The sequence below is a fragment of the Salarias fasciatus genome, chromosome 23, assembly GCF_902148845.1.
Source record: "Salarias fasciatus chromosome 23, fSalaFa1.1, whole genome shotgun sequence".
In the NCBI taxonomy this organism is placed as follows: Eukaryota; Metazoa; Chordata; class Actinopteri; order Blenniiformes; family Blenniidae; genus Salarias; species Salarias fasciatus.
In genome coordinates, this window is record NC_043766.1 from 36,317,427 (window position 1) to 36,340,119 (window position 22,693).

At 41.9% G+C, this 22,693-nt stretch overlaps 4 protein-coding genes across 5 annotated transcripts in view; all 4 read left to right on the forward strand.

Annotated features, from left to right (window-relative positions):
* Positions 1-21,318, forward strand: part of LOC115382227 (stonustoxin subunit beta-like) — a 28,102-nt gene extending 6,784 nt beyond the window's left edge. The window contains exons 2-5 of one of the 2 annotated variants that reach the window (XM_030083934.1): positions 18,350-18,716; positions 19,907-20,009; positions 20,171-20,217; positions 20,404-21,318. In XM_030083934.1, the coding sequence (XP_029939794.1) occupies positions 18,437-18,716; positions 19,907-20,009; positions 20,171-20,217; positions 20,404-20,951 (978 nt within the window). In that variant the 5' untranslated portion in view covers positions 18,350-18,436 and the 3' untranslated portion in view covers positions 20,952-21,318. Of the gene's footprint in view, positions 1-551; positions 639-1,298; positions 1,853-18,349; positions 18,717-19,906; positions 20,010-20,170; positions 20,218-20,403 lie in introns of those variants that run through there. The other variant, XM_030083935.1, reaches the window with a different exon arrangement.
* Positions 1-22,693, forward strand: part of LOC115382176 (NACHT, LRR and PYD domains-containing protein 3-like) — a 1,518,151-nt gene that overhangs the window by 467,975 nt on the left and 1,027,483 nt on the right. The window lies entirely within an intron of this gene.
* Positions 5,541-22,693, forward strand: part of LOC115382197 (NLR family CARD domain-containing protein 3-like) — a gene marked incomplete at its 3' end in the record, with an annotated part of 1,183,065 nt that continues 1,165,912 nt past the window's right edge. The window contains 2 exon segments of the mRNA XM_030083891.1: positions 5,541-5,550; positions 8,735-8,823.
* The window catches only part of LOC115382183 (NACHT, LRR and PYD domains-containing protein 3-like), a 54,541-nt gene continuing 38,390 nt past the window's right edge, over positions 6,543-22,693 (forward strand). The window contains exon 1 of the mRNA XM_030083870.1: positions 6,543-6,714. The gene's annotated coding sequence lies outside the window, so the exon portion shown is untranslated. The remainder of the gene's footprint in view (positions 6,715-22,693) is intronic.

The following is a 22,693-nucleotide window of genomic DNA, read 5'->3' on the forward strand; positions in this document are numbered from 1 at the left end:
CACATCAATAAACAACCAGCACGGCACCCGCATCCCTCTCCTCCGGCGCTTCAGAGCCAGAGCGAGCGCACATTTGGCTATAATGGCCAAAAGACGCCATGAACGTGGGAAAAAGATCATCGGGGGTCATGTCTCTGATGTTCATGAGCTGATGTTCTTGTCTGGTGCTGGAGGTCCCAGAATGCAGACTGAAAACTAAGTTTACACAGAAAATAAGAATAAAGAGCACGTACCAACACAGACACAGTTCCATCTTGGAAAATGAGGTGGGAAATAGTAGGAAATAACAGAGCACAGGAAGAATAATCACAGAGGCCCAAATCACATGCAAAACATTGACACAGACAAAGTGAAGGCAGGAAGCAGCAATCACCATGCCACATGAGACACACTGACACTGACAATGTGTAAAATCAGTTTATGAATTCTGCATGATATATTTGTGAGTGATTTGATATTAAAATTTCAAGGAATTGAAGAGAAAACAAACACATGAGGAGAATGACTCCTGATTCCTGATTCCATCCTCTTTTCTCCTCGTTCCTGATCAGGGTCGCTGAGTGCCGGAGCCAATCCCAGCTACTATGGACGAGGGCAGGATCCACCCTCGACATGTGGCCAGTCCATCACAGAGCCAGGTGGGTTGATCAAGAGACTCATGCATGCATTGCATGTACCCGAGCTACATCCCCACCAGTTAACTCTATTAGTGAGCCTCTTACGAACTACCTGTTTGGAGCTGATTGTCTGCTTATAGAGCGCTAAAATCTGGCATGATGGTCATAAAAATTGAGGTATCACTGAAATAACACAGCCTAGATCCGAATGAACAAAATATTTCAGTTGAAAATCTTAATTCGTTGTCATGTTGAATAATAATATAAATATTGAAGTAAATCAAAATTATTCCATTGAGGTCTGGATTTCGAAACATTCTCAAAATAAACTTTTCAGTCTGATCCAGTGTGAACTTTTTTCAAACCAACTCAAAATCAGCCTCAGTAGTGTGTGTAGTGATATAGCTGGCCGATATGACCTCCCTGCAATGCTTGGGCAACACATGAGCTCCAGTCGCAGGGGGCCTGCATGTTTCAGGTCTCTCCCAGTTCTAAAACAGCTGATTGTAAAGAGAGGCTCCTGACTGGGCTTTTCTACCAGCTTAAGGAGGACATCAACATGAGATTGAGATGTTCTGCAGCAGGGAGAGTGAAAACATGCAGGGTGAATCGGGCTCTCAATCTGCTGTTATGATCCATCCAGATTACTGAATTAAAAACATTTGCTGGCTCATCCCACAGGTGATTCAGGAATGCAAGCCAAGAAGAAGCTGCTCTCCGTACGGAAAGACTTCATTGACAGAGTGTCCAGCTCTGTGGTCAAGGAGCTGCTGGACATCCTTCTGCAAAGGGAGGTCATAAACTTCAACGAAAAGGGTCAGATCCAAGCCAAACAGCAAGACAGAGACGTATCAGAGGCTCTGATTGACATGGTGTTGATGAAGGGAGAGCCTGCTTGTAGAATAATGACTGATGCTTTCTGTAAATTAGATCGATATTTGTCTGCCGATCTGAAACTAACCTAAATAGATCAAGCACTTCTGGACTTGCGTTGACAGTGAATGATTGGGAATACATTTCTGAAATATTGTCATCAAGTCTGACATGATGTGTGGGGATTTAGTGAGAGATCTGTAATCAAGGCCCACAATTCATTAATATTACGACTTTTTTATAATTTTGTATTTTGCAGCCTTGTGTTGACAAATCTGGAATGAATTGACAATAAAGTGAAAAAATAAAGAACATGATATGGAAACATGTGTTTGAAATGGGAGCATGTTGGAATCTTCATGTTGACCGCATGTCATCAGAGACGAAACAGCAGCCATGTGATCACATTGGAGCCAAACCTCTGAGGACAAAAGGAAGACAGCAACTTGGATCAGTGTATCCACATTCTGCCCCCTTTAGGTCCGCCCCATGTGACCTAAATGCGTGCATGAATTTTGTGGACTCAGAATCTGCTCAGTGTGGTTCTGTTGTTCCTCACTGCGTCAGGGGCTCAATGTACATTTATGAACCTTGCTGACGTTCAAGCTTCTTCCCTTCTCCGACCCACAGAGACAAATGCATCAACATTTTCAATGTAGCTCTGAATTACAGCCACACTGTTGCAACTGTGGCTCAAAAAGGAGGAAAGCAGGTGACATAAAAGCTAGATGTTAACAGGTAAAAAGAGGTGTTAATAATTAAAAAGGAGTTTGTTGCAAATGAAGGGACACCATTAGTCAAAATCAACACAAAAATGGAAACACGAGAATACTCCGGAAGGTGATCCCTGACTAACAACCAAAACAACACAAAACCAAAGACTCTTTTCCTATAACCCAGTTCAGATGTTGAGTTTGTGTTGGCGGAGTCACGTGAGGATTGATCCAAACAAACTAGTCCCCCATAGTTCCCAGAGCTGATGTCAAAGGACCAGTTCTCCTGATTGAATCCAGGTTTATGATCCAGATTCTGTTTGTGTTCAGCACCATTTACCAGGCTGCTTTCCTGCCGCTGTCTGATAAATGAGGAAATATGTTAAAGGGGCTGTATCCTGCTTTTTTAGCTAGTCCAAACCCTAGAAATGGCATTAACATGGTAATAGTTTATTTTTGGCACTAAGGAAAAGCAATTTTGTGTGAAATAAAAGATTTTCTGGGGCTAATTCTGAAACCCGGAAGAGAAAACGCTCTGTTTCACTGAAATCCCGCCTCTCCCCCTGTGGACGTTGACTGACAGCTACTTCAACCAATCAGCGCTTCAAAACAAATACGCTGGCTAGCTTTAGCTCTTTAGCTCTAGCTTCTCTACACACAAAGACACGAGAAAACATCTTTTCCTGTTAGAAACTCACCAAGCGCAGACCCTCCAGACGCTTCAGACCCTTCAGACTCTTGCTCTTGCTTGACTGTCGCTTTCAGATGATGGTTAAAGTTTATCTCCGTAATCAGAGTCAGAAAAAAGCGGCAACGCTCAGGGGAGCCATCTTCTCCGTGTGACGTGACCGTGGGAAACAGAGCGTTTTCACGGGTGCGGGAGGGGCTGCCTCTGAGCAGCAGAAACATGAGGAAAGCTGAAACACGCAGACACGGAGCAAAAAAATGCTTTGGGGTGTTTTTGGTGAGTATATAACAAGGTTAAAACATGCAAAAAGTGAATTTTGCATGATACAGCCCCTTTAAGTCTATGAAAACACCAACTAAAAACTCTTTATCAGCAATTGCTCTTGGAATATCTTTGCTAAGAGCCATGACTGCCATTGGGGTTGTCCTATTTGATCTAAATCCATATTGGTTGTTACATATAATGTCATATTTTTCAACAGAACTGTCCAGCCTGATTACAAATAATTTCTCTAAAATTTTTGAGAATTGTAATAAAAGTGAAATTGGCCTGTAGTTTGTAAAAGAATGTTTATCACCGTTTTTATGAATAGGGATTCCTTTTGCTATTTTCATTTTTTGGGGAAAAATACCAGTAGCATGTCATATCTATGTCGCAATAGTCAGTTGATCTTTTGCTTTTGAATTTGTGTACAATACCAATCATTTCTATTTCATCAACAGCTTTTAGAAATAGAGAATTTGAGCTTTGAGTAATTATATTGGAAGTAGTTTCTTGCTCATCCTTGGGCAGTGTAATCTTGTCTGCTAAGGAGGGTCCTATATTAGCAAAAAAAAATATTGAAGGCATTACCAATTTCTTTAGAATTTGTGATTTATTATTACTTACGAAATGATTTGGTAGTTCGCATGTTTTCTTTATTATTCTATTTAGTACTTTCCAGGTACCTTGAGTGTTGTTTTGATGCTTTTCCAGTAACTTATGATAATAGTTCCTCTTATTTTCCCTAATTATATTTATTAGCTTATTCTTATATGTTTTACATTTTTGTTCAGCAGCTTCAGTTCTGTGTTTTATGTATTGCCTGTAAAGAAGATGTTTCTTCTTACATGCTTTTGCCAGACCTTTTGTGATCCACGGCTTTTCTTGTGAGTGAGTTTTTGGAATAATTTGTTTTTTTAAAGGACGGTGTTTATTGTACAGGTTGGTAAAAGTGGACAAAAAAAGCATCAAAAGCCAGATCAGGGTTCAAGGTAGCACAGACCTCATCCCATGATTGTTTATGCAAGTCTTCCCGAAAGGCAGCCATGGCTTCAGGTGGTCTGTCTCTAATGAATTGGTCAGACAGTTTCTGAAGGGGACACTTTTTTTGAAATACAATGAAAGACACTGAAAACTGGAAAATGATCACTAATATCCGTTACAAGCAAGCCGGCTGTAGTTTCTTTGTCTATTAAATTTGTAAATATGTTATCAATCAGTGTGGCTGTTTTGACAGTAACTCGACTAGGCTTGAGGATAAGTGGGAAGAAGTTATTGGAGTGCATTCTTACTATAAAGTTGGAAGTTTTTACATTTTTTTCATTTTCAGAAGATCTATATTAAAGTCTCCACATAAAATATGCGTTGCATTTACATTGTTAAACAAATTCCCAACATTTTGATTACGTGTGTCTATACAGGAACCTGAAATTCTGTACAAACAACTTATAATTTTTCTTCCGGTCCTCAAGTACAATTTCCACAGTGATGCACTCCATTCGCCCATCTATAGTGGTTGTATTACTATCAACTATACTACACCTCAAGTGTGTATCCATGTACAATGCGACACCACCTGCCTTTTTCCATTTCCTATTCAATGTATATAATTCATATCCTCCCATTTCAACATTAAGATCTTTTTCATCTTTTAACCATGTCTCGGACATGGCTACGACACTGAATTTTTTAAATTTAATCAAATATTCTTTTATATTATCATAATTTTTATACAGACTTCTACTATTAATATGGATTAATGTGAACGCTCCACTGGTATTGATCTCTTTAAATTGCTCATCACTATAGTATTTACAATCATTCACAATGCTACATGCTGACAGTGATTGGCTGCTGAGCTGGAGGAGGGGGGGGGGGGGGGGGGGGGGGTGCTCTGTGGTCCTGCACACAGGAGAGGAAGAGATGGAACCTCTCATCTGAGTCTTTTCCAGGGTGTTTGTTCAGGAGGGAGTTGAGCTCAGTGGAGAGCCAGCTCTCCGCGCGCACACACATACACACACACACACACACACACACACACCCTGAAGAGACCTTTTCCTTTGTTTATTCAGAGCAGTTGTGTGTTTCTGCAGAGGTTGAGATCTGGGCTGGTTTTATGGAGGGGGGGGGGGGGGCGCTTCATTCTTATTAACTTTTAACAGGAAACAGGAAAAAGAAGTTTCAGCACAAAATGAAGTTCTGTATAATTTAACAGACTGTGTGCTACTATTGTATGTGTCTGCATGTGTGTTTGTGTTGTTGTGTGTGTGTGTGTGTCTGTCTTTATGAGTATGCATGCATGCGCATGCGTCTATCTGTAAGTGTGTGTGTGTGTGTGTGAGAGTGTCTGTGTGTGTGTGTGTGTGTGTAGAGGTAGACGTTTGGAGGAGTTGAGGAGGTGAACAGCTCAGGGGTCAAAGGTCACTCCTCCTGCAGCAGAGACGTCATCCTGAAGGGAGACACTGGAATGCAGCTTGGGGTGGGGTGGGGGCAGAGTCCTGCACTGGGTCGGGTACCCGTCGGGTGGTTTTTAAAAGCTTTTTCTTTCTCGGGTTCGGATCTGGGTGGGAACAATAGCTTGCGGGTCGGGTCGCGGGTTGTCGATTGCATGCGCATTCAGAGTGTTTATGTAGCCGGTGAGCTTCTGAGCTAGTACTTACCGATGGCGAGTCTGACATAATGAAACTGTAACTGTTTTGGAAAAAAAGCTTTATTTATGAGCGAGGCGGATCGCAGAAACTGTACAGAGCCGTGCACGCCGGAGAAGAGGAGATCGCGCTCGTACACTTCCGCGTTTCCTGGGAGAAGCAGGAGAGCCGGGCGGATGGTCTGGCGCATGCGCGTTGTTCAAAAAGTGAGTAACAGACTTGGGGCTTCGTCTTTTCGAGAAAATCGTGTATTTCACCTTTAAACGTAACAAGCGAGTGTTTTTCCAGTTGTATGGGAGAAGAACAGCAGGGCTGATGATTCATGACTGAAGTCAGGCTGTTATTGGAAGAGCTGCTTCATTCAGGTGTTATTTAGTCCCTGGCAGCTGAACTGTGGCGATGTGCTGTATGATGCAGACATTGTGACCCAAAATGATGACTTTAAATACGGGTTCCGGGTCGGGCTGCGGGTCGTGTTTCGACGGGTCGGATCGGGTCGCGGTACTCATCGGGCTGATGCGCGGGTTTGCGGTTCGGTTGCGGGTTTGTACGGGTTTGTACGGAGGGGGGGGGGGGGGGGGGGGGGGGGGGGGGGGGGGTCCTGCAGGATTCTGTTTGCTGATGAAGAGTTCTTATTGGGAGTCCAGTGAACTCAGAGCACTCTCACAGAAACCCCGCCCCCCATTCCTGTTTCCTCTCTGCTCTCCTCCCTCCACTCTCTGCAGGACACGTGACTTCCCTGAAAGATAAGAAAAACGTTTCCTCGTGTTTCTGCCGAGTGTTTGTCAGAGCAGGAAAGTGAAGAACGGAGACCGACAATAAGGAGCTTCTTCTCTCTGCAGCTTCTGGAAAACTGTGACAAGTTTTGAAGGGATTTGAGAAGCATCCAGAACAGAGAGGAAAACTTCTAAAAGGTACACACACACACACACACACACACACACACACACACACACACACACACACACCGGTACAGTTATGTGTTTATGCCGTGTTCCGTGTTCCTCAGTACTCACATAGTACTTCCATGGTTTTAACATAAGTTTTCACAGCAGTTGAGATCTGGGCTGGTTTTTATGTAGATGGTCAAGTTCTATATTGTGTTTAACAAGAAACAGATAAATGTTTCAGTGAGTGTGAGTTTGTGAGGGTGAGACGGCATCCTCACATCAAGCAGAGACGGTTTTATCAGTGAACACAGCTGAACCCCCTCTGGCAGTGCCTTATTGTGTGTTCCAAAAGCCAGAACCAAGACCCATGGTGAGGCGGCTTTTAATCACTGCGGCCCCCGCCTGTGGAACAGCCCGCCAGAGAACCTCAGAACCGCAGAGACTGTTGATGTTTTTAAAGGGAGGTTAAAGACACACCTTTTTAATCTGGCCTTTAACTGACCTTTTTATTATGTACTTCGAATTTGTTTTACTTTTATACTTTATAATCTTATCTTACATATTTTATATTAACTTTGTATCATATCTTCTGAAGTTTTTAGCTGTTTAATTCCAGTGTTTCCTGAGGGGGTTCCTCCTCCTTGATCAGGTGAGAATCTCTGTCAGCTACAACAAAGCTTTCACAACGCTGTGTTGGACTGGATCTGACTGTGTGGCTGCTGGCTGTGTGTCTGTGTGTCTGTCCAGCCTACATTATGGACACCTGTGGGGACCTGGGAGAGAAAGGTATGGCTGCGGACGGATGCTGCCACACGAATAAGACCGTACACTTCCGGCAAGTTTAGACCACTTTCTAAAAAGAGCGCCACTTACCGGAGCCTGCCGGAAGTGTAGGGTCGTATTCGTGCGGGTCATATTCATGCAGCATCCGGCTGCAGACACACACTATTGACCTGGGATGGTCAGGATGTTCTTTAGCTGGAACTAGATGAGGGGAGGGAATGGAGGGGAATGAGAAGCTTGCATTGTAGCTGCTGCTGGATGTACTGCTCCCACACACACATCAACAGAAACACATTCAGACAGTTGTCATCATGCTGTGTTTCCACACACTGGATGAATGGATTACAGTTCACATGAAACAGCTGACAGCAAGAAACTGTCTGACAGCTGTTGAACCTTCACTGCTGTTGTTATGAGGATGAGGACTCATATGGATGAGGGTAAAGCAAATCAGGTTATTATATCAAATATCATCAAATTATATCAGCCTTTATTCATCCCACGAGTGAGAAAATGTAGATATTCCATCAAATATAAGTGTTTAAAGTTCTGTGAAGAACTGCACAGCTTTAGCTGAGAGAGCTGAGAGTTGTGTGAACTATGTCTGTGAACCAGACTCAGAGGAGACTTTCTGCAGAACCAGACTCAGAGGAGACGTCCTGCTGTCCTCATTGGGTTGAGGGTCCAGCAGTAGAGACCAGGGAGGGCAGAGACAGACTGTCATTAATGTTCTCTCTACAGATGTGATGGAGGATGAAACCAGGAACTTCAAGTTCTCCTGTCAGAGAACCTTGAAGGCAGAGCATCATGTTAAATGTAGTAGAGCAGCTGCTATGAGATCAACAACTCTATTTAGAAGTTTTATTGTTCTCTTGGAGAGTTTTAGAAACATTTGATCTCTTGATGGTTGGAAACAGTCAGGGCTTTGCTCTCAGGACAGTTTTTATTCTCCTGAAGACAGAGAAAGTCCTTTTCTCCAACACTAAATGTTTTAAGGAAACAGGTCACACACTCAAACACAAATATGTAAACACTGATAAAACTCAAATACATGAATCAAACCATGTATTTAACAGAGTGAGAACTCAGGAGTGCAGCATGCTGGAACATGAGGACGTCCCACTCTTGACACATGCAGGTGTCAACATGTAGACCACACACACTTCCTGTTACCTCTGTCAGCTCTTCTCCTCCTCCTCTCTGCAGGACATGTGATTTCTCTGAAAGAGGAAGAACCCATTTCCTCACATTTCCACCACAGGTTTATCAGAGCTGGACGTTAGAAAGGAGACAGACTGAAGGACGAGACCAGCAAAGAGCAGCTTCTGGAAGAGAGTCTGAGGACAACAGGTACACACACACACACACACACACACACACACACACACACACACACACACACACACACACACACACACACAATAGTGGGACCCAGGAGTCTTCAGAGTGATATAAAACTTTCATAAGTTTAATTGAACGTTATTTATGTAGATTAAATTCAACACGTTTTTTTTCAGCAAAGAGTTTCACAGAAAAACTAACCATTCAACATGAACAGCAGGAGACGGCGTGAGAGAGAGAGAGAGAGAGAGAGAGAGAGAGAGCAAAGTGGTTGAACTCACGATGGGGGGACTCAGAGGAGACTTCCTGCAGAACCAGACTCAGATATTTTGCAGAACTTTCTGTGACCAGACTGATGTGGTCTGTGATGGCTCCAGTTCCTCGTTTCATTGCTCAGAAGGTTTACATCACCGCATAAATCCATTCATATTCATTCTACCCAATCAAAAAGATGAACAACAGCGAGTCACGACCAGAATTTGAATCTTGGCAGCCCACGTGAGGAAGGAATTGTACCACTCCCATTGATAAGATGTGATCAGATGTGATTTTAGTTTAATTCAGCTTCATTTATTTAGCATCAGGTACAACACAGCCATTTCTCGATATTTCACAGTCATGTTACTTCACAGATGCACTCACCTGTGGCCATATGTGATCCTGTTCTATCAGCTGTGATCAGGAATTATTAGCTGTGATCAGCCTTTTTTTTTGTTTTGTTTTTAAAGTTTAGATTCCTCCTCAGTTATGTTATAGCCTAGCAAAGTCATTACATTTATTTTTCAGTTGTAGCTCATGTTTTGAACCTTTGTTGTCACTTTTTGGTAGATTGCGGAGGAAATGTCTTTTTGATTGGTGAGGTAAAAAAAAAATACTCATGAGGTCACATCTGAAATCATTTAAAACTCAGAAGAAGTCAGTTTAACCACAGTCGAATACAAAAAAAAACCACAAAAAAAAACCAATAAAACACAAACGAAAATATAATGACAACTTACTGAGTCAATACCTCAAATAATCCAGGAATCAAAGATCAAACTCTAGAATCCAGATAACTTCAGACATAACTAAAACAAGTCTCAGGCCCAATCCCATTTCTCCTTCTAGCCCTACCCCTTTGAAAGGGAGTGCTAAGGGGGGCCGAAAGTGAACCCCTCCGAATTGGGACACCCCTTCGACAATCGCGTACGTCATCAGTAGTCGCCGCTGCCGATGACGTAGGCAGATGCGACAATTGTTTGCCGAAGAAGAATGTTTTTCTTACATTTTAAAACTGTACTCATTGAGAAAATACTTACATTTATAAATGTCTTTCATTGCGGACGCCGCCATCTTGCCGATCTTGCAAGGCTGGCGACCGGTGGCGAGGGGTGGCGGCGGGAGCGCTTGTTTTGTCCGCCTACACCACGAGTTGCGGGCGGGGTTAGTTCGTTTCCGCATTGGTGGGAGCGCTTGTTTCATATTGACACAAAACAAGTTGTAATAAAAAACAACAACAACAATAAAAAAGAATAATTGTTTGAATTGTGACAGACTTATGCATAAAGGTTGAATTAGGTTATTTTAATGGTGAACTGAAGGAAAGTTAGGTCACAAGAGATGTTTGTGTAATTGAGCCCTCTTCCAGGACCTGGGTTTAGCAACAAATTTATTCACCCGGTGTAAAAACGGCCTAATTTCTGCTGCCTAATAATCCTATAAAGTATTTGAAAGACACAGGCCAAGCCTTCCCTTTTTGGGGGACTGAATTTCCATTGCACTCTGATGGCTCTCGCCCATCCTCACCAGAAGACAAGGTCACGTCTCCTGATCAACCTGAGGGGAGGGGAGACATGGCTGGATTTGTTTCTTTCAAAGGCCTTTGTTGTGTACACTTGTTAAGCATGTTTTTAATTTAAAAAAAAATGAGTTAAAGGTGCTGTAGGCAGGATTCCGCATCTCCGCATCTTGCTTAGGTTTACCTAAGCAAGATGGTGATTTGACCCATCTAAGATGGCGATTTGAAACCCAGCACAGCCAATCCGGTCCTGTTTTCTCTGACATCACGCCCTTACGCAAGTTAAGCCCCTCCCACAAGAACACGCAACGAACGGCCCTCGACCAATCACGGTTAGAGCCTCAGGGGCTCTTCTGATTGGTCAAAGATACCTGGAGCTGTGGAGATTCCTTTTCAGCTCAGAACAGAGACAGATGGAAACGCTGCGCCCTCGCGGTAGTGCAGTTAAGCTACACTCCTAAAGGATTATCAATGGGTACTCTAACATTTAATCCAAAGAAAACACAGAAAAATTAGCTTTGACTAGCAAAATCCTGCCTACAGCAGCTTTAAAACACGTTAACTTGAAAATGAAGTACGATACTTGCACATTGTTACTTTAATCATTCTGTGTACAAAGCTGAAACTTTCCATAACTTCGTTTGCTTTATGCTGACAGCTGTTGGAATTATGACATATTTATTGGGTGTTTATTTGAATCAAATTGCTTAATTGAGAAGCAAATAAGAGAACAGAAGAATAGAGTTGTCCTTCGCATCTTCAGGATTGATCAAACAGTAGTTATTTCCAAGTTGAGGCAGAGCTGTGGTTCCACATTCCACACATAACCTGACAGTGGCCACTGACACGCATTCCTGAAGGCAAGTGATCTCAAAAGTGCACGACTATGGTGATTAAGAACAAGAGGCATTTATCAGCACTGATGACTGACTGATGTGTGTATGACCTACTTACACATCTTTTTTCCCATCTTTGTATTTATTTATTCATTTGTTATTTATTTATTTATTTATTTTTTTATTTTTTCCCAACCTGTCCTGTCCAGAATGGAGGTTCTGGCTGCTGTTTTCTTCCACACAGATCTGCTCTTTAAGAGGAGCGGATCAGTTTATAGCTCCTGTTGTTAACGTGTTTTCTTAATTTATTTTGTTTTGAGTACTGATACATGATATTGCTGGACTTGACCGGGGGACAGAAAGACAGGTAAAGACAGAAAAGTGGAAGAAACAAACGTGAACAGACAAGCAAACAACAACAACAAGAGTGTAGAGAAGAAAGAGAGAGCAAAGATATGACGGTCTTTAATATCGACACTCCAGACGAGTGGCTACCTCACCTGCATTAAGATATGACAGAGGGCATCCTTCGGACTTTAGTTGGAGATTACAGCTAGAAGTGATCCGAGGTGTGAAGCTGTGGATCCTGGTGTCAAATTACACAAGAGCATCAGGAGAGACCTCATCCAGATAGCCATTAGTCTACCAGCCCTGAAGACAACAAGGTGACCGAGTCCACAGGTAGAATGTGAAGAGTGATTAAAGATCAGCTTGATCACGACCTCTGAGTTTAGTTTAGTTTAGTTTATTAAGATCCCCATTAGCCACTGAAATCTCAGTAGCTATTCTTCCTGGGGTCTTTTCAAATTCATTGCATACATTTTATTATAATATAGACACACACACACACACACACACACACACACACACACACACACACACACACACACACACACGCACACACAGAATATGAAAGCCCAATGTAAATCCTGATCCCATTGTTTTCCAACTCTATGGACACACAATATAAAACATAAAACATCAAGTACAAAACATAATACAGCTCATTTTGAATATGTAATGTAAATACATACATGTAGCACTAAGCAAAATACATAACAATCACAAAATTAATCAGATCATTGTGTAAATAGGAAAAGTTTCAACTTTTTCTGAAATAACATTTTGCTTGTTTCCGACAATAAGAAAAGAGGTAATGAATTCCATGCAGCCATGGCCCGATAAACAACAGTGCGCTGCGTTTGACTGCTTCTACACACAGGGAGCAAGCCTCTCACGGTACTAATTTGATGAGTTGCATAATTATGAACATTAGAAAAGAATGATAATTTACGATAAATAATTTCTGGTGTTTTGGTTATAATAAGATTTCTAATTAATGTCAACAAATGATATTTCAGCCGACTCTTTACCACCAACCAGGCAAGCTCCCTGTGTATTAAAGGTGCTGTAGGCAGGATTTTGCTAGTCAATGCTAATTTTTCGGTTTTCTTTGGATTAAATGTTAGAGTATCCATTAATAATCCTTTAGGAGTGAAGCATAATTGCACTACCGCGAGGGTGCAGTGTTTCCATCTGTCTCTGTTCTGAGCTGAAAAGGAATCTCCACAGCTCCAGGTATCTTTGACCAATCAGAAGAGCCCCTGAGGTTCTTGCCCTGATTGGTCGAGGGGCGTTCGTCGCACGTTCTTGTGGGAGGGGCTTAACTTGCGTGAGGGCATGATGTCAGAGAAAACAGGACAGGATTGGCTGTGTTGGGTTTCAAATTGCCTTCATAGATGGGCCAAATCGCCATCTTGCTTAGGTAACCCTAAGCAAGATGGCGGAGATGCGGAATACTGCCTACAGCACCTTTAATGTTACACTGGTTCTGTAAGGGCAACCCAACACAATGCGTGCTGCTTTATTCTGGGCAACTTGTAACCTGTGCAAATTATTTTCACTAGTATTTGACCACACAACACATGCATAATCCATTTGAGAAAGTACTGATGACTGAACTAGTTGTTTGGCCAAATATTGTGGAATCCATTTTCTACAGTGTTTAATCATGCCCATACTTCTACCCATTTTCTGCAACATGTAATTTATGTGACTGGTCCATGTTAATTTGGAATCTACAGTTACACCCAATAATTTCATTTCTTCTATCTGTTCAATTTCAGTTTCTTCTAATTTTAAGTGTAATTTTCCTTTAACTGTTTTCAACATATATTGTGATCCAATTAACATACATTTAGTTTTCTCTGCATTGATTACTAACTTATTATTTCGAATCCAGCATGCTACTGTTGCCAACTCCTCATTTAAGATGTTGCTGAGTTGTCCAGTAGGTGCAGATGCATATAGCGTTGTGTCATCAGCATATATGGCCATGGTTGCATGTTTTAGTACAAGTGGAAAATCATTTGTAAAAATAGAAAATAAAAGGGGTCCCAAACAACTGCCCTGGGGCACTCCACAACTCATTCCCTCAGTCACAGAATAACTACCATTAAAGAAAACGCTGTACGTACCATTATTTAAATAGCTTTCCATCCATTTTAAAGCTGATGATTCAAATCCATAACAGCACAATTTATTCAATAATATATTATGGTCTAACACATCAAAGGCTGCGCTTAGATTTAAAAACATGCTTCCTATAAGATTTTTGTTATCCATTTCATTGAACCAATACTCAGTAATTTGAGTGAGTGCAGTTGAAGTGGAATGACCCTTTTTATATGCATGCTGATAGATTGTATTTAATCCATTCATTGAAAACTATGTATTTGATCATATGCCACCTTTTCCATGATTTTGCTCAACACAGGCAATAAGCTAATCGGTCTGCTGTTTTTACCCGATAACGGTTCTTTACTATTTTTAATCTGCGGAATTGTTTTAGCAGTTTTCCATTGTGTGGGAAAACAACATTTAGTCAGACATAAATTAATGACGTGAGAAACTGGCAGGTCAATAACCTCAGCCACCATTTTCAGAAGTTTGCTTTCAAGATTATCAATGCCAGCCGGTTTTCCTTACCTGTTTTGAGTAATTCTTTAATATAATTTTGCGTTACTTTATTAAACTTGAATTTACATTCCTTCTCTTTCATAATATACTTACTTATTAATTCATAGGAAATGTTATGCCTTTGTTCGGTCTCCATGCAATTTCTTAATTTCTCAATTTTCTTTTTAAAAAACTGGCTCAAATGATTTGCAGTTTTCTTTGGTTTTGTTAGGTAAACCCCGTTTGATTGTAAATATTTAGTTGTTAATTTTCTCCTTCCTAATATTTCATTTAATGTTAACCAAACTTTTGCAGGATCACCTTTTGCGTGTTCAATCTTCTTCTGATAATATAAATGTTTTTTTCTTTTTATTCAATTTGGTCACATAATTTCTTAGTTTACGATAATTGTTCCACTGTTCAACATTATCAGTCTTCAGTGCTTCCTTTTTGGTGTTGTCTCTCTGTGTCATATACTCCTTAAAGGTGCTGTAGGCAGGATTCCGCATCTCCGCCATCTTGCTTAGGGTTACCTAAGCAGGATGGCAATTTTATCCATCTAAGATGGCGATTTGAAACCCAGCACAGCCAATCCGGTCCTGTTTTCTCTGACATCACGCCCTTACGCAAGTTAAACCCCTCCCACAAGAACGTGCGACGAACGCCCCTTGAGCAATCACGGTTAGAGCCTCATGGGCTCTTCTGATTGGTCAAAGATACCTGGAGCTGTCGAGATTCCTTTTCAGCTCAGAACAGAGACAGATGGAAACGCTGCGCCCTCGCGGTAGTGCAATTATGCTACACTCCTAAAGGATTATCAATGGATACTCTAACATTTAATCCAAAGAGAAAACAGAAAAATTAGCATTGACTAGCAAAATCCTGCCTACAGCACCTTTAAGCTCTGGATCTAACCATGGGGCAGAGATATTCCTCACAGCTTGCTTCCTTATAGGAGCATGTTTGTCCATGACTTGTGACATCATTTTGTTAAAAACCTCCACTGCTCTACTTGGGTCCTGTTCTTGTGTCACCACTGACCAGTTAATGCTACATACGTCTGAAACAAAGCTATTCTGAAAGATCTTTTACTAATACATTTTTGACCAGGTTTAGGTATCTTTGTTGTTCTTACCATTGCAATTAAATTGTGGTCACTGAAACCAAGAGGAATAGAAATAGCGTCAGTACATAATTCTGGAACATTTGTGAAAATTAAATCAATTAGAGTGGCTGAGCGGGTACCATCAGCTCTCACATTTATCCTTGTGTATTTTCTGACAATTTGTGATAAATTACAAGTTTTAATAAAGGAAGATAATTTCTCTTTTAAAGTACAACCTTTTGTTTTGAAATCAATATTTAAATCTCCTAAAAAATAAATTTCATTTTCACTATCACATACATTATCTAACATTTCACATATTTGGTCAAGACACCCTGCTGTAGCATTTGGTGGTCTGTAACATCACCCAAGTAGTACAGGCTTTAAATGAGGCAACTGTAACTGAAGCCACAACCTCGACCCCTTGAACACTGAGATCATTTCTGATTTTTACCAGAATGTGACTTTGAACATAGCATGCCACACCTCCACCAGATACATTTCTATCTGATCTAAACAAATCATATCCCTCTATATTCAAAGCACAGTTATTAATACTAGAGTCCAAGTGGGTTTCAGACAAAGCTAATACATGCAAATTATAATACTGTGTTAAATTTAAAACATCATTCACCTTGTTTTGTAAACTGCACACATTTAAATGAGCTATTTTAAATTCTTTTTTACCGAACATCCAATTTATGCATAGTTTTTTTTAATGTTACATTGAGCTTTCATAACATATAAACAGTGATCAGCACACATACATTCAATCACACACACTCCCATACACATTTCCAACATGTAATGAAATAATAAACTGAGCAACGCCTACTCTGAATATCTATCATTTTACAAAAACATCTTGGCTTCTATAACTAAAGTTGATTGCTCTTCAAAGTCTTTTCACTGAAATGTCCCGTTAACTAAACTATAATGCAATCCATAACAGAAATAAACCTTATGCCTCCTGCGTTCCCTATAATAGACTTATATGCCAATTAATCCATTGTGTCCCGTGTGTCCTCCTCCCCTTTTGTCTCTGGAACTTGTAATACTGTTATCCAGTGTTTTTTAAGCCTGGCTCGATTACAGTTTTCACATAAGTGTCCGCTGCGCTGTGTTCTGTGAACTTTTTAGTCTCACCTCTGAAAGTTATGATCAGCGTGGCTGGGTGGAGGATTCCATGTCTTACCCCAGCATCTCGCAGTTTGGCCCTGATTTCATTGAAGCTGGCCCGTTTCTTTGCCATCTCTGAGGTCAGGTCCGGGAAAATCCTTAAATTCATTCCGCGAATTTGTAGCATCCCCTCCTTTTTCGCGATTTTCAGGATCTCCTCTCTGGCAGCTCGGTTCTGGAGGCGCACAATCATCGCTCTCTCTTTGGCTTTCCCCGCCGGCCTGACCCGGTGCGCAACTCAGGCGCCGATTGTAATTTCTCCTCGAACACTTCTTTAAACAAATTGGTCGGGTTACCCTTTTCAATGTCCGTTGTTAATCCAAATACGCGCACATTCTGTTTTCGACTGTGCATTTCCAGCCGCTCCGCTTTATCCTTCAGCTCCAGATTGGTTTTACGCATCTCCTCGCACGCCGTCTCCAAGTGCGCAACACGCTCTTCCACACTCGATAAAGCTTCATCCACTTCATCAATCCTCTTTACGCACCCAGAGATGTCCTCTTTGATTGTTTTAAGTTGGGATACCACCACACTTATTTCTTCTCTTATGATAGTGCGCATCAGGTTAGCCAGATCAGAGTTGCTCTGCGCACTTGTTGCTGCGCTCCAGCATGGTGAGTCTCGCTTTCTGCCTCTTCCTCGCCAGGTTTAACATACTCTTTCGGCTTTTTCGGCGGCATTGTGTTGCGTAATGTGTCTTCCTTCAATGTGACGATTTTGAAGGCACTTGGCACAGAATAAAAGCCTCAATTTGACCAATTCTCAGAGTTTGGCGTCTTAGCTGTGCTGTCAGCCGCCGCGCATGCTCACAGCTCAAGAGAAGATCGTAAGCAGGCCAGAGAGGCCCTCAGGGCCCAGACAACCGGCGGCCATCCCAGAACCCAGATCCGAGCCGCTCCCCCAGGCAGATGTCCATGCACCGGTCCAGAAGGGGGCAGAGGAAAGCCCCGACCGGGAACCCCAGCACTCTACGGTGCTCCAGGGAGCCAAGACCAGCAGGCGCCAGCTCCTCCGGGCACCGGACGCCCAGGGGAGGCAGAGCCATGAGGCATGAGCCCAAGAGCCAACCCTGCCCCCCCCTCCCCTCCACTCAGGCAGAGGGCCATGGCCATTCCCAGAAGAACCGGCCGACACTGGTGGCTACCTGCCCCAGGCCAGCACTCCGGCCACGTACCCCGAGATCCAGGGTATCAAAACCCCCTAAAACCCTCTCATCCCCCTCCCTCCATCCCACCCACTCCTCCAGAGAAAACGCCCATCAAATGCCACGAGCGAGCGTGCACGAGCTCATGCTGCTTATGTATGCGTGCACGTCATTGTTTACAGCACTCAGCATCGCTCAAACTTTCCCTCGCAGACGTTCCTAGAGATTTCCACAATGTCAGACTCAGTAAGCAATAATATATGTGGCTGGCTGGCACAGCTGATGCCTTCTATACACCTTTAAAGAATGATTCTTTGGTACTTCCATTCTAAATTCCAAGTACATTTTGTAAACAAAAGCCCCTGGTCTTCTATTCTGATGCCTGGTCTCTGTCTCCTGGTCTGAACTCAATACGACTAAAAGCTAAAGTCAGTGGTAGTTCCAGACAAAATAAAATGATCGATGATAAAATTGAACCTGAAACAACAGACTGACTGAGACAGAGCTCATGAATGTACTCGTTTTGTGTTTTTCAGAATCCAGCACTGGACCGTGGTCTTCCCAGGGACTCTGAAAACAGACAAAGCTTAGTGAGATAAATCAAACTGTTCAAAAGGTCAAAGATGAGCTCAGATCCAGAAATCCTCGTGGGAATGCTGGATCATTTGGTAGATGAAGACTTTGGAAGGTTCCAGTGGTATCTGTGGCAAGATGGAGCCCTTAAAGGATTCAGACCAATCCCAAAGAGTAAACTGAAGAAATTGGACAGGAAAGACACAGTGGATGAGATGTACCAGACCTACAGCGATCGCACTCTTGAAGTCACTAAAACAGTTTTGGAGAAAATGAACATGAAGGGTGTATGGGAGAAACACTTCAAAAAAACCATCTCAGAACCTGAAGGTAAGTCCTGGAAACTTTAAAACCTGATGCTGTTAGAACTTACAGTGTGAAACGGAGATGAATCATTACAGGCAACACTGCAATGACAAACTGTCCTCCGCTTTTACACTGTTTGATCTTTTTGTTTTTCTCTTGTTAGTATTTTATTTGGTAAAATGATACGTGACCTCACAGTTTCTCTCTCTCGTGCACATATGTAGTCACCCACACACACAACAAATGATCAATAATCACCAAAGACCAGATACATTGCTGCAAGAAATGAAGGGACCGCCACCAGGGGGAACCGTCTGCCATCACTTGAGGACAGACTATCAAATAACATGTAGGAGGGAGACAATGGGCATGAGACAGTGAAGAGAAAAAAAAACATCAATCAAAAGAAATGTAAAAGCAATAACAGATATATAACCCAAAGAAGTAACAAAACTTCAAGGGACCAAATCCTAAACGAATCCCTGATCTAAATCAAATTAAGTTACACAGAAACAATATTTCCAAATAAACTACATAAACCCTAAACTAAATTAATCAGTCAAATCAAGGCAACATTTATTTATAGAGCCCATTTAAAACAATCTCATTGACCAAAGTGTGGTGCAGAATTAGAGTGTCACCTTGCATACAGTAAAGTGTAAACAACACACGCAGTATATAAGAACATAAATCAAATAAGAACAACAGTGCTAAAAGAGACTGCTTTTACGATCATATTTCTCAAAACTAGTCACAATCCAGAGTCTGTTCACAGCAGCCCAGCAGGGCAAGAAAGGGCTGAAAATGGGAGCACATGTGGAAACAGCTGAGACTGAACACTGGCAAAGCCATGCAGAACGGAACCTGAATACAGACAGAACAGAACATGATTATTCCAAGTTTGATCATAATTGAGAAATTGTAAAGAGAACAACCAATAGAAGTCACAAGACGGGAACTTTTCCATTTCATTTTACTCTCAGTGGGGCAGTGTTATTTATTTCTTTACATACAACTCTATGTATTTTCAAGTATGTTTATATATATATTCATTTATTTATTTATTTCCCCACAAAGCCTTCAATTCAGCAAACCAACAATTTTACTGTTCATACTTTGAATCCAATATCATGGAAAAAGACATTGTTAAAAAGGAATTTGTATGTGTGTGTGTGTGTGTGTGTGTGTGTGTGTGTGTGTGTGTGTGTGTGTAGGTGTGCGCTCTGCTATAGATCAGAGTGGGGACAGACAGGAGAGAGTCCCTCAGTCTAACAGGACTCTCAGTGGAGAAGATGAGAACCAGACCAAGGATGAAGGGTGAGGTCACCATATCTCTCTCTCTCTCTCTCTCTCTCTCTCTCTCTCTCTCTCTCTCTCTCTCTCTCTCTCTCTCTCTCTCTCTCTCTCTCTCTCTCTCTCTCTCTCTCTCTCTCTCTACGTTGGAGAGAAAACCCTTCTAACTGTCTCTCTTCCTGCAGGGTGGACCATGGTGGAGAGCAGATGCTCAAACCTGATCTGAGGAAGTGTAAGTTGGACTCATCACTGTCCGTTTGTCTTTCAATCAAAGCTTTCAAACATTACTGACAAGAGAAGCCTGACAAAAAGTGTCCTCATCAAACTTTCTCTCCATCAACAACATGTCAGGAAGTCCACAAACAACAAATCCATCACATGTGTCACATCAGGACTGAACTCTTTTTCTCTCCATCAGATTTCTCTCAACTTCAACTGGATGAAAACTCAATGCACACAAACCTCAAACTGTCCAACAACAACAGGAAGGTGACACATGTGTGGGAAGAGCAGCCGTACCCTGATCATCTTCACAGATTTGATTACTGGAAACAGCTGCTGTGTAGAAATGATCTGAGTGGTCGATGTTACTGGGAGGTCGAGTGGAGCGGAGATGTTTCCATATCAGTGAGTTACAGAGGAATCAGAAAGAAAGGAGACAATGATGAGTGTAGGTTTGGAGGGAATCATCAGTCCTGGAGTCTGAGGTGCTATGATGGACGTTACTATGTCTGTCACAATAACAGAGTAACACCCATCCCCTCCTCCTCCTCCTCCTCCTCCTCCTCCTCCTCTGGTAGAGTAGCAGTGTATGTGGACTGTCCTGCTGGCTCTCTGTCCTTCTTCAGAGTCTCCTCTGACTCTCTGATCCACCTCTACACCTTCAACACCACATTCACTCAGCCTCTGACTGCTGGGTTTCTCCTCTGGTTTTCTGGTTCTTCAGTGAGTCTGTGTCCTGTGTAGGAAGGACGGTCTGTCTCTGACAGCAGGGAGGAGGAGGAGCCTATCAGATAGTGGGAGGAGCCTATCAGAGGGTGGGAGGAGTTTAGCTCCACTGAAGATGTGATTTCTTCTTTGTTCCAATTGGTGTTTGTTGTGGTTTCATTGACTACGTTTACATGCAGTCAATATTCCGGTTTTGGAAATATTCGGAATAACCAGTTTACATGCTTAAACAGAGATTTACCCTGTTTACAAGCCAGCGCATTCAATCAGGATCTCCCCATTCAAACCTCAGCACACAGACGACGCCATGACTGCATTTGCACTTCATGCCACTAGGTGTGCTGTTTGCATGTTCAACCTTATTTTACACAGACACCACAGAGGAAGAAGGGCGCCGCAGCCGCTGCAGGCTCTCTCTGCATGTTGTTAGAAAAAGAGTGTGAGACGGCAAGGCGTGGTAATATGTTCAATGATGCGATTCACCTTTTTTTCAGTAAAAGAGAAGAACTGAATGATCGTTTCTGCACATTTTATTTGCGCAGTAGCAGTTAAACTGTGTCACAAGTAGTTTGTGTACTCAAAAGACCAAGATTCCCTGCGGATAGAACATGCGCAGAACAGTATTTAATGTCTCTTTCGCCCGAGATATCGTGATGCGCGTTTATATGAACAGAAATTCGGGTTTGAAAAGGAGTAACCCAGCGGTCTTATTCAGGTTTTTAAAACCCGAATATGAGCTTATTCGGGTTTTTGCGGGTGTTTACATGGCCAAGTGCAGCCGGGTTATTGCCAATATTCGGGTTTTAAAAGGGTTATTGGCTGCATGTAAACGTATTCATTGTTGTGGTGTTTCTTGCAATGTTCCATCATAAAGTAATAAAGGTAAATCATTGACAAGTCAAAAACTCTTTCTCACTTTTACTTGTTGTCCTAAATTGAGACTTTCCTCCCTTAGAAAATGACCGAAGTGGTCATTAATTCATTCCTCAAATTGTGACCATTGGGTACATTTTTAAATCAACCCCCAGTGACCACATGTAAATAATGTCACAGACACCAGGACTTGTGGATTTTTTTTTTTTTTTTTTTTTTTGTTAGTGGAGCGAGTTGCAATTAATAGTTACATTTAACCACAATTGCAATTCTCTGCATGAAATGACTTCATTTTCAAAACAGAACAAAATCTTTGAAATGGTTTCCGTAACAGATCAGAAGCTACAATATGAATCACAAGAACAAAACAAAGAACAAAAATCCATAGACTGGATAAATCTCTGTATTGTAATTTACACAATGATGCTCTCGAGACAAATATGCTCGTTGTCTCCATAGTTTCCACTCAGTTTATAGTTGTGACCTGCAGTTTTTTTCGCTTCTACATGCCTTCCGAAGGCTTCCTCTGCAGAGCTGTGGCTCCGATGTGTCCTTAGCAACCGCGACTGGTTGATGAAGACTGTGACCCCTGACCCGGAAGGGGTTCATGTGCATCACAGACTTAATTTTTTTCTTTAAGAATGGCATTTTGCTCTACAGCTAATAACACTGCCCACAAATACTCCTCGGTGCATTAAATAACATTTTCATTTTTTTATTTTCCAAACAATGTTTATTATTTGTTTTCGATTCAGAAGTGTATTCATTCTGCTGGAAGAATTTTATTCCTCTTGTGTTGTAAATCAACCAATAAAGCAATTGATCTGTAGTATGTCTGTCTGCATTTATATATTACATCACAAAATTCCCAGATAGCAACGATGTTT